The 12,597-nt window shown below is 37.7% G+C and overlaps 1 protein-coding gene across 20 annotated transcripts in view; it reads left to right on the top strand.

Moving 5' to 3' along the window:
- RABGAP1L (RAB GTPase activating protein 1 like) overlaps positions 1-12,597 on the top strand; it is a 460,914-nt gene that overhangs the window by 64,371 nt on the left and 383,946 nt on the right. For 17 of the 20 annotated variants that reach the window (XR_004961000.1, XR_004961001.1, XR_004961003.1 and 14 more), the window contains one exon: positions 1,326-1,436. The exons of 2 other annotated variants lie outside the window; for them this stretch is intronic. Coding sequence is in view for 12 of the 18 variants with exons in the window: in XM_036273775.1 (XP_036129668.1) it covers positions 1,326-1,436 (111 nt within the window). In the remaining 6 variants the exon portion in view is untranslated. Of the gene's footprint in view, positions 1-1,325; positions 1,437-12,597 lie in introns of those variants that run through there. One more of the 20 variants, XM_036273787.1, reaches the window with a different exon arrangement.

The raw sequence follows: 12,597 nt of genomic DNA, 5'->3' as shown, positions 1-12,597 counted from the left end.
TGTGATTTTTTTAATATTTAAAAATACTGATATTTATTATGGAAAACTTAGTAAAATAATAAAGTAGAATAAAAAACAGCCAAAACAATCACTTTTAATATTTTATTTATTTCCTCTATTTATTTTTAGGGGTTATTTTTATACTATATATTCATATACACACACACACACACACAAATTTTTCTTTTAACTTTATGATATAAGAATTTTTCTATTAAAATGTTCTTATTCAAAATCATTTTTTTACTCTCTTTTTTATTTTATCCTCACCCGAGGACACTTTTTTCTTTTTTCTTTTGACATTTATCTTCAGATAGAGTGGGAGGGAGAGAAGAAGGAAGTGATAGAGAGCAACATCAATGTGAGAGAGACACATCCAGTGGTTGTCACTCACATGACCCCAGCCGGGGCTGGGGACAAACTGCAACTGAGGAATGTGCCCTTAGCGGGAACCAAACCCCGGACTCTCTGGTCCATGGGTCGACGCTCTTAACTGCTGAGCCAAACCGGCCAGGGCTTAGTTAAAATAATTTTTAATGGTTACTAATAAATATATTGTGTAGTTTGACCATCATTTACTTAACCTATTTCTTCTATTGTATATTTAGAATGTTTTCTCCAGTTCAAAAATAGGTAGATAATAAGACACAGTTACACTCTAATGATCATGTATGGACCTTAAAGATGTTTTAATTCTAACAGTAATGGTCAGGTAGGTCTTTTATATGTTTCTTACAGATACAGAAATTGAGTCTTAGGTCAGATAAGTTGCTCAGCTTATTTTTCTTTGTCAAATAATATAACCTATATTTTAGACATTTGTTGTTTTAATGATAATTCTTTAGAATAGTCAGTCTGGCCTAGGCTGGACTACCAAAATCTATATCTCTTTGTCCATTTTTTATGTATGTTTTCCTGGATATGTCACAGTCATCTCAAATTATAGATGTTCAAAAAGTGAACTCTTCTCATTTTCTTTTGCCTTGGGCTTCACTATGTTAAAAGAACTCGTAACTACACTTTTAACTAAACTAGAGGGAGGACCATCTATAAGAATAAATAAATCATATTCCTAAACTTGTTAAATTTAAAAACTAAAATTTGAAATGATGTCATTTAAAAAATTTTGTTTTCAGCCTTGGTTAGGTTTTGTTGACTGTAAAGTTGTAGTTTGTTACTGTGTGGTAGGATGAGAGCTGAGTATATTTTAAGAATAAGAGTGTTGTTGCTTAAATACTTTGTTGTCTCATTCTAACATTGGAATAGATTACCTTATTTTATTTTATTATTGTATTGATAATTCCTGTTCTTTTTGCACATTTCAGTCCTGTGCCTAAGGATAGAGATAAATTTTATTTCAAATTAAAACAAGGAATAGAGAAGAAGGTTGTGATTACAGTGCAGCAACTTTCTAACAAAGAATTAGCTATTGAAAGGTAAGCAGCTTGCTCCTAAATGCTACCCAAAACTTGTATTCACATTGTTATTGTGTTTTAAGAAACATACTATTGAATCTCAGCTGTATTAGTCGCTGTGGCTTTTCACCATACTTCAGTTTCTTCATTTAATGAGGATGAGAATCATAATGCTTTCCGCACTTAAATAGGTTAGATGTAACTGGTTCATTGGTGGTGGGCAATAACCATGAAATGGCTTTATTTTTTCTTGTGGTTTTTTTTATCCTCACCCGAGGACATTTTTCCATTTTTTGTTCAGGTAGCGTGGGAGGGAGAGAGAGGAACAGAGAGAGAGAGAGGAACATCGATGTGAAAGGAACACATCGAGTGGCTGCCACCGCATGACTGACCAGGGCCAGGGACAAACTGCAACCAAGGTACGTGCCCTTAGCGGGAACCAAACCTGGGTCTCTCTGGACTGCAGGCCAATGCTCTAACCGCTGAGCCAAACCAGCCAGGGCTATTTTTTCAGTAAAAACTTCTTAACCTGTTTGGTTGGTCTAATTCCTTTTTCTTGCTGTTCTTTATTTACATATAAGAGATACCTTAACTTTTCAGTCTTTTTTTTTTTAATCTTCACCTGAGGATATTTTTACATTTATCTTCAGACAGAGTGGAAGGGGGGAGAGTGAGAGAGATAGAGAAACATCGATGTGAGAGAGACACATTGATTGGTTGCCACCCGCATGACCCCAACCGGGGCTGGGAATGAACCACAACTGAGGTATGTGCCCTTGGCCGGAATCGAACCTGGGACTCTTTGGTCCGCAGGCCGACACTCTAACCGCTGAGCCAAACTAGGCAGGGCCAGTCGTTTTTGATTATTAAACAGTTCATGTAGTTACTGGGATTTCAGAAGCTTTAAATACAGATATATATCTTTTAAATATATAAATGTGCCAAACGTATACACACAAACACATACATATAAATGTGTGGGTGCATTTATATATTTATGTAAATATTTGACCATATAAAAACAAAATAAACTTGTAGGATAGAAGATACTATAAAACAAGTTAATAACAAATGATAGTTCTGGAAAAAATATCCGTAATATATATGACAGATGAAAGGTTAATATTTATAGTATATATAAATTTCGTAACAAATGGCAGGAAAAAAAGGAGAAAAACAAGCAAGGGTATGAGTAGGAAAGTTCCTCTCACATGGCCAACAAACGTATGTATATAAAGATGTCCCAATTCATGAATAGACAGGGACATGTAATTAAGGTAACAATAATAAGGTAACAATATCCAGTTGGCAAAAATAACATGTAGAGCTGGTGGGGATATGGGCAAAAAGGGTAAATAAACTGTGTGTACATCCCGTTGGAAATAAAAATATGCCACCGAAGGACATTTAAAAGGACGGTATTACAGCATTGTTTATCGTGGCAAAAAACTGGAAATAAAATCACTTGCCTTGGAGGAGTGGGAGAAATTGATAATTATCACAGAGAAGGAAATGGCTGTTTATCAAGGCTGTTTTATATTATGACCACTCCTTCATTCATTCTTTAGACTGGGATGAAGGTCAGGGCCATTCGAGGTTCTGGCTGATGGCGTTATGGCAGCCTTTGTCCCAGTCGAATCTAGGAGAAGGTGTCTGGCCCCCAGTTATCTGCAGCTTTCTTTAGCAGTGGTTCTCAACCTTCCTAATGCCACGACCCTTTAATACAGTTCCTCATGTTGTGGTGACCCCAACCATAAAATTGTTTTTGTTGCTACTTCATAACTGTAATTTTCCTACTGTTATGTCTTATGCGACCCCTGTGAAAGTGTCATTCGACCTCCAAAGTGGTCGCGACCCACAGGTTGAGAACCGCTGCTTTAGAGTGTCAGGTGTTTAGTTCCACTTCATTCCCATCTTTGGATAACAGGAAAAGTTATCTCTAGCATCTTGCTAGAGAGATGCACACGTGTTTTCAATTGATTGTGGAAACAAACAATAAAAACCTACTTTATCATTTTTAAGAGGCACGTTTTCATATTTAACATTTCTGAAATTGTGGTGTGTTTAACACATGATGACAACTTATGATTATAGTTGTCATGGTTTTTTCTCTTTCTTAGTGATATAAAAAATTGTAAGCCTTAAAATTGATGTCTTAAAATTGATGAAAAATAGCTGAAGATAAAGGTATTGTTGCTTTTGAATATTTTAATTCTAAAAGAATGATGAGATTTAAGGATTTTTTTTTTTTTGGTAGATATAGCAATGTTTATTGAAGTAATTTCAAACTCACAGAAGAGATAAAAAATAAAACTTGTACAGAGAACACTTGTATGGTCTTTACTTAGAATTACCTGTTGGTCATATTTCCCATTTGGTTTGCACCACTTTCTCAGTCTCTCAACCTCTCAGTTTCTCTTTCTCTGTCTTTGTCTCTATCTCTCAATCTTTCTCTCCCTGTCTACACACACGCACACACGTTTTTCTGAATAATTTAAGAGTAAGTTCTGTACCTTATGGTGTTTTATCCTTATAAATTCACTTTGGGTTAATCTGACGTTTCCTTGTGATTAGATTCAGGTTGTTTATTGCCCCATAGGTGGTGTTTCCTTCACAGTGTAGCACATCTGGAGGTGCTTGATACCCGCCTGTCCACTGGTCATGTTAGCTTTGATACCTAGTCAGGATGTGATTTCTCCACTGTAATTCCTCTGCTCCCCCCCTTGCAGCTAGTAAGCTGTCTGTGGGGAGACCCATGAAAATATCCTTTCTCATAAAAATTCCCTCCTTTATTTATTCATTTATGATTCTTGTCTGATCTAACCTTTACTATAATGGATGCAAAAGGAAAATTTTCTGTCTCCTGTGCTTTTTCTGCATTTACTACCAGTTAGCCCTTGGCATTCTGCTGGAAGCCAGACCTCTTCCTTCTCTTCCATTTATTTATCTACTTATTATTGATAAAGACACCTGAATCCACCCCTCCCCCCCGCAATTGTTTATAATTCACCACAGTGCTTTTCTTTTTCTTCTTTTTAAAAATATGTTTTTATTGATTTTCTAGAGAGAAAGGAAGGGAGAGAGAGATAGAAAGACATAGTTCGGCTGTCTCCTGCATTCCCCCTCACTGGGGATCGAGCCTGCAACCTGGGCATTGCCTTGACTGGGAATCGAACCAGAACCTCTCAGTCCATGGGGCGATGCTCAATCCACTGAGCCACACCTGCCGGGCAGTGCTTATTTATTTTAGTGCACAGATGGTCATAGAATTTGCCAGTGGGTGCTCCCCGACCCCCAGCTCTTTCTGGCATAACAAAAGGCAGCTTTCCATTCGTCAAGATTGTAGTAACACACAGACAAAGAAGTATTAGGTGTAGTACTTTCACTTTTAGTAATTACTTAAAAATCTTGGGAGTTTTATGATTAAGAGGTCTGTTATGCCTCTACTCTAGAGGCCTATACTGTGCTTATATATAAGGTACAGGTCTTCCTTTTTTCAATGAGAAGCTCCCAGTTTGATCTCCTTGAATGTAGAAACCTTGATGAATAAAGGTGAAATCACTGAATACCCAATCATAATATTTTCAGTGCCTTCATGATCACTTCAGCTACTTTTGGAATAATTTAAGGCACGTTTCAGAACACATTATCTGAACTTCTGCCTAAGGTGAGGTAAAGCACTTTTGGAATCAGAATATATTACTATCATTAGAAATTTAACCTAAGCTCCAAGTACCCACTTGCGTAATATTAGGGTAGTTAAAATCATTCCATATATAACCACTTGCTATATTGCTATTTTAGTATAATTCATCCTGATGATAACACAGATAATTATGGGTTCCTATATCCTGCAATAAATACTAAATCCATGTTAAGTTTCTTTGATTCCTATTTCACACATCTGTGCGATGACCTCTGTAAACATTGACTCTCAAATTGACTGAGATTGCTTCAGACTAATGGTCTTCCTTAAAGAATACTTTGTTCAACCTAACAGGCAGAATTTCCTGTGATGTGGGAGATTTTGTACATAACTTGGATTTACTTGATTTTTTTGCAAAATAAATTCTTTTATTGGTCATATGTGGTACTGAACATGTTTAAATCACATAATGTTAAATGGTGGAATTTAAGGTAATCCAGTAGGTGGCAGTCTTGTCAAGATAATTCTTAACACCTCTGAATGGTAAACACTGTTGCTGACAGTTAATTTGTAGCATAAAGACATTGATGTGAAAGAAAATCTTCAAATTATATACTCCTTGTCTTTTCCTTTAAAACAAAGTATGATTTATCATTTTTAAAAACAACTTTTTGTTATGTAAAAATTTCAGCATACACAAAAGTAGGAAGAATATACATATATTGAACCCCAGTGCACTCCCATCACCCACTCCAAATGCGAATTTACAATATATATATATGTTTTTTATCCTCACCTGAGGACATTTTTCGATATTTTGTTCAGATAGAGTGGGAGGGAGAGAGAGAGAGAAACATCAACGTGAAAGGGACACATCGAGTGGTCGCCACCCACATGATCCAACCAGGGCCGGGGACAAACTGCAACTGAGGTACGTGCCCTTAGCGGGAACTGAACTCAGGTCTCTCCAGACCGCAGTCCTATGCTCTAACCGCTGAGCCAAACCGGGCAGGGCGAATTTACAAAAATTTAAAAAAATAATTAATTTTTGTTATGATTGAAGCCATTTGGCTGTGCATTCAAGGGTTCAAACATTTCTCATATAGATATTTGACAAACTGTAGTGTGAAGTGGACTTGCTGGATCATGTGGTATATGTATTTTTAATTTTGGGGGGAATTTTCTTTCTTTTTTTTTTATCCTCACTCGAGGACATTTTTCCATTTTTTTGCTCAGATAGAGTGGGAGGGAGAGAGAGGAAGAGAGCGAGAGAAACATCGATGGGAAAGGGACACATCAAGTGGCTGCCACCCGCACAACCAACCAGGACTGGGGACAAACTGCAACCGAGGTACGCGCCCTAAGCGGGAACCGAACCCTGGTCTCTTTAGACCGCAGGCCAACGCTCTAACCGCTGAGCCAAACTGGCCAGGGCAGGAATTTTCATATTTTTCTGTAATGGTGAACCAGTTTACATGAAGAGAATAAATTATTGGTTTATGAAATTGTGATTTCTAACCTGTCTGTTAAGTAATTAGAAGAGATGGGGTATTTTAATTATATCCTATGCTGGTAAATCAGTTTATTGCCTATTGGTCTCAAATCTACCTTCTTACTCTATCTGCATTAGTGAAGCTTTACCCATTTCTTCTTTGCAAGCAAGCACAACATTAAATTGTGCCAGTAGAGGGTGCTGGAGAAACACTGCAGGAGGAAGGGATTTCTTTTCCTAGTTCTGGTGTGATTATTTCTTGCTGTAAGATTCTGGGGTGCTGTGCTCCAGCTGGGCACCCAGTTCACGCTCTCCCTCTATGAGCCAGTAGCTCTGGTCCTGACTCAGCAGGACCTTCCTGTGGCCTTCCAGACACAAACACTGTGGGCTCCAGGGCTTGAACCCCTTTGCCAGTGAGCTGGCTCCAGGAGTCCTGATTTCCATTGTTTTCCTGCCTGCTCACCTTGGCTGCCTGCACCTCCAGGGTTGTTTCTTGCTTGTTTGTGGCCCAGCTTTGCCTGGACAGTCCAGTAAACTTCTTTGTCTTCCACTGGGTTGCAATCATACCCTCTCCAGTGAGCTCTGAATACCAGCTTTAGGGAGAGGACCCTCCATCAAGTTTGTTGTTGGTGGTGCTCTCCCTTGGCCTTAGGCTATTCTTTAGAATTCTCTTTCTAGTTACTCTCTTATTACATTTAGTGATTCTTTATAGTACACTTTCCCTGTTCAAATTATTGTGTGTTCTTGGTACTCATTGGATCTTGACTGACAGTATCTAATTACATTAATATCTAATGAAATTAACCAGTCTCATAAAGTTTCTGATACATTTCTGGGGAAAAAAATCCAAATGGTTATTTTAGACAGTTTTTAAACTGATAGTCTTTTAACTGTCATAATAATGACAAGGATAATATCTATTATTTAATGATTTCTACCATATGTCCACATCTATCCCAAGTGTTCAATGCATAGTCTTTTTCTTAATAAAGCAAGAAAGACTGCAAAGTAAATTATCTTTTTATTTACATTTTGGATGGGGCAGAGGAAGCTAAAGCCTGTTATTTTGCTTTGCTAAGAAACATAGCTAATAAGAAGCAATGGGAGGGTTTAAATCCAGGGCTTCTTGCTATTCTTCTTAAAGCCTTTCCATTTGACTCTTTTGTATGACTTTTTTGGGGGAGGGGTAAAGGGAGGTATTAAGTACCTATATATAATATACCATCATCCCTTTGTATTCACTGGGATTGGTTCCAGGACCTCCACGGATACAAAAGTCCACAGATGTTCAAGTTCCTCATATACAAATGCATAGTGTTTGCATATAACCTATATAATCCTCTCATATACTTTATTTTTTGATCCTCACCTGAGGACATTTTCCCATTTTTTGCTCAGATAGAGTGGGAGGGAGGGAGGGAGGGATAGATGGAGGAAGGGAGATAGAGAGAGAGAGAGAGAGAGACAGACAGACAGACATTGAGTGGCTGCCTCCCGCATGACCCAATTAGAGCCAGGGACAAACTGCAACCGAGATACGTGCCCTTTGCGGAAACTGAACCCGGGTCTCTCTGGACCACAGGTTAACACTCTAACGGGTGAGCCAAACCAGCCAGGGCCCTCTCATATACTTTAAATTATCTCCAGGTTACTTATAACACCTAATATAATATAAACTCAGGTTTGTTACACTGTATTGTTTAGGTGATAATGGCAAGAAAAAAAGTCTGTATGTTTTCAGTACAGACGCATCCATTGTAGGCCTAACTACATAGTCACATGTAAGCAACATTTTTTTTCTTGAAAATTTTTGGTGCATGGTGGATTGAATTCAGAGATGTGGAACTCACAAATAAGGAGGACTGACTGTAATTATTTCTTATCACTAGTAAACATTGCTTAGTTTCTAATACTTTGTTTTTATGTATAATGGCAGCATAGTTTTATTTTTTATTTTTAAAGATCTTTGGATCATTTGAAGGAAAGAGGGAGGAAGAACTCATGAAATATATTTTTATTTAGTAGGACTTTAAGTGATTAATTAACAAAAGTTAAGTCTTTCTTATACATGAAATTTTGTATTTGTGCTTTAAATATTAATATGATTTTTTCTACTTTCTATATGGTTTAATAAGTTTACTTACTCTTTTTATTCTCATGTTATTTTTTAAATTGTTATTCATTTACTTTCTTTAAGGTTTATATATTTAGATAAATTATTCCTATATTCCACTATGGAAAATTGTTATTCTTGTGATAATTAATTATAGCTTTATATAGCTTGATTCAGCTGTTTTAAGTGAAATTGAGTTTCTGAGGAATATATATTGCTTTACACACAGATGATAATGTTTTATATTAAAGTTTTCTTTACTAGAAATGTAAATACATAGCAAAACAGGGCTGTGCAGAAAAGTTACCACCATAGCAGGCCTGAAACTGCTCTTCCTAAAGGTCTGCTCGTAAGTTTAGTTCTTGACTGGCGTCTGGGAGCTTGGATTTCGGGAGGGTTCCCACAATTCCCAGAACTGAGACTAGTGGCTCACTGTGCCTGAACTGTTGGTGCAAACAGTGTGGTTCTGCTGAACAGCTGCTTTCCTCCTGGGAGTCTGGGATTTCAGTCCATGGTAGGCAGATGGTACTGATATGATCAGCCCCCCAGTAAAAATCTTGGACACCAAGTCTCTGTAAGCTTCCGTGGAACATTTCACACATGTTGCAACTTGTTGCTGGAGGAATTAAGTGTGTCTTCTATGACTCCACAGGAGAAGGACTCTTGGAGTTCATGCCTGCTTTCTTCTGGACTTCACCCCATGCACCTTTTCTCTTTGCTGATTTTACTTCGTATCTGATCACTCTAATAAATCATGGGCATAGATACAACTATATACTGAATCCTCATAGCACATCACTTACTGGAGTGTGCTATGAAGTTAGGGACTCCAACAGAAGGACATTTTATTATGACTAGTGGTTTTTGTTTGTTTGTTTCATTTTATTTTCTATTTTCCATCACTGTTTATCCCCTCTATGCCCTCTTCTGCCTCCCCTCCCCCCTCCCAATCACCACACTGTTGTGTTATGACTAGTTTTTCCTACAGGAATCAACCACCATTTCTGTGTGTGTGTGTGTGTGTGTGTGTGTGTGTGTGTGTTAGCATTTATTGATTCGTCTCTGAGGACACAGGACAGCTATTTTGGATCTTGTCTTCATAGGGGCAGTAACATTTGTGAGATGAGATTTTGAGCTAATATAAAAGAAATATATATTTGGGTTTGTAACTCTGCAAGCTCATCAACTGACAGTGTCTTTGGACATCCAGAAGTAATCTTTTTTTGATGCACTTCAAGTAAAACCTCCTCCACTCTCATGTATTCTGTCCTTCTTCCTACACCTCATCAATAATATAGTATGAGGGTGCCCAGAACCCCACATTTCTCTGGTAATACTGCCCCTCCCTTGACTTGTGCGCCTTAGTTGTCCAAAACCTGGAGTAAAGCCGTGCACCCCAGAGCTCTGCATGCTCTTGCCGAGGTCCTTCCTCAACCTTCAGCCTCACTGAAATTATCTATTTCTATTTTGTCTGTTTCTTTCAGGCCTTATAAGAAGTCCAGGGCTCCTGGGTTTTCCATCAGTACTCAGATTCTAATCCCCACATGACTGTATATCCACCCATCTGACACCCATCTTCCACCTTGGCCCAACTTTCTAAATCATTTCATTCTACACTCCAGAACTTGTGGTCCATCATCAGCACAATTCCTGTTCTCCTCCACCTTGTTCTGAATGTTACCTTCACTTTATAGGACCTGGCTTTTGCCTGAGTCCATTGCTTCCCTTACAGCCCTTTCAAATGATGGCCGCTTCCCACTGCTTGTACCTCTGGCCTGGAGGTGTGTAAACCTCTTTCTTGTATGCCTTTGCTTCTTCTGGTCTTGTTCCTCCTTCCTCCTTAAAATCTCCCAGCTTCAGAGTTTATACTTTTGTGTTTTACCATCTGCTCACCTCTCTTGTTGCAGTTATCTACAAATCCTTGGGATTTCCATCATCTTTGAAAATGTAGCTCCTGGCTGCACTGTCACTCTCTAATTATTAGGCTTATCTTAACATTTTTGGCAGTTTCAGTGCCTATGTAGATGATTTTTCTAATAATGTAGCTTCTTAGTCTCTTGACCTCTGTTTGTCCTAAGATCTTGTCCTCTTCCCTACCTCAACCACCTATTTCTGTGGTCACACTGTAGAGTTTGTCATTGCCAATTTTTAAAGGTCACAGGACAATCATATATTTTCCCATGGATGATAAGATCACTGCTGCAGAGTTGCAGCTTGTAAGGTTCCTGTGGTCCCACCCTGCTGTGCAGTGAGGGTGCCTGGGTGTCTTCCTCTCCCTGTCCCGCAGTAAGGCAAACACAACCCCAGCAGTTTTATGTAGGAGGCTTTTCTAACTGTCTCTTGCTTTAGATTCTTTAGGGTGAGACTAACTGGGATTCTAATTTTTATGAACTTATTTAGAGTTTTATATGTTGTTCTAAAAAACGATGATGGGTTGTAGGTTTTCTTGTTTGTAGCTCTCTTGGCCCCTTCTGCCATGCTGTCATTTTAAATTTTTAATAACATTTTAGTCTAGTAAGAGACAGTGGTCTTTAACAGATATTGGTCAGAATCCTGCCTCCTTTTCTTTTCCTTTCCTCTCTTCCTTTTTTATCCGTAGTCTTTAAGCAGGTATATAGAATCTTAGTAATTTGAGAGACAAAAAGCAAAAGTAAAAAAAAATTAGTTTCCTATTGCAGTATATTAACATTTTTCTTCTCATTTATTTTCCATTGTTAAGTCTAAAGCATTGCCAGATAAACTAAATTTTTGGTGTTGGCATGGGTGCTAACTGGTGTTAAAAACTGTTTAAAACTGCATTTTGAGCAAAAACTCACTTGGTATTATGAAAGGCTGAACTTTCTCTTTGTATTACCAGTGGTAATTGTAATAATAATTTATAATTGGCACTTCTCTGTAGTTTGCAGTGTACATCCACCATGAGTTTGTTGTGTTTTTTTTTTAAATTTCAACTTTACATTAACATAGTGAACATGTAAACAGGTAATACTCTGGTAAAACAGGTAAAACTGGTATTTCAGAAATGTGGTGAGACTTTGTAGTGTGTGATCTGCCTAGAATCACAAAGGGAGGCAGCTAGAATATGACGTGTAAAAGACCATGCAGTTCTGGACTCTCACACACGGGCTTGAATCCCAGTGTTACTAAATTAAGGGTGTGTGGTTTGGGCAAATCACTTCTACTTTTTGAAAACCAGTTTTATTATTATGTTATTAGAAGGTTGTTTTGAAATATAAATGTAACAATATAGTAATGTCTGACTTAAAGTTAAGACAGTCAATAAATATTGGCTGGTATAATTAATATGATGATATCATCTCATTCTCAGAAGGTTTAATTTCAGTTTTGCTCAGATCAGGTATTTACTGTATTATAAATAATGTTGAGTATGTCTCCGCTCTGCTTGTCAACATTCTGCACTTATAGCTATCAGAGAACTTACCATATTGGGTTGTAATTGCATGTTTACTTATTTTCCTTCCCTACTAGCCTGTGAGCTCCCTGAGAAAATAGGTGTGATAGCAGTTTGCTTTCTACCTTATTTATAGAGTTAATAACAGAAGGTTGAATGCTTTGAACTCCCCAGTGAAACACTTAATGTATTTGCCTTAGGTGCTTGTAGTAATAATAATATCTAATTACGAACATGTTATTCCTAATAGACCCTGCTTGTCCCCATAGAAAACCTGATGTGCTTTAATGAAGTATAATTTTGGAAATGAAAGCTTGATAGAAAAAAGATTGTGCAAATTTAGTGCTGGAAGAACCCTTAGAGTGTATCTGTTATACCTCTCCCACTTTCTAAAAGAGGAAGCAGAGGCCCTAGGGGGTTAGGTGCTTTCTCTAAGGTCACACTGCTAGTTGGTGGCAGGATTTTTTACTTATAATCCAGAAAAAGAACAATGCATCAAAGATCATCAAAATAAGGTGA

Source organism: Molossus molossus, unplaced genomic scaffold (genome assembly GCF_014108415.1).
Source record: "Molossus molossus isolate mMolMol1 unplaced genomic scaffold, mMolMol1.p scaffold_m16_p_20, whole genome shotgun sequence".
NCBI classification, from domain to species: Eukaryota; Metazoa; Chordata; class Mammalia; order Chiroptera; family Molossidae; genus Molossus; species Molossus molossus.
Note: the sequence above shows the minus strand (reverse complement) of the source record. Positions and strands in the feature narration are given on the sequence as shown.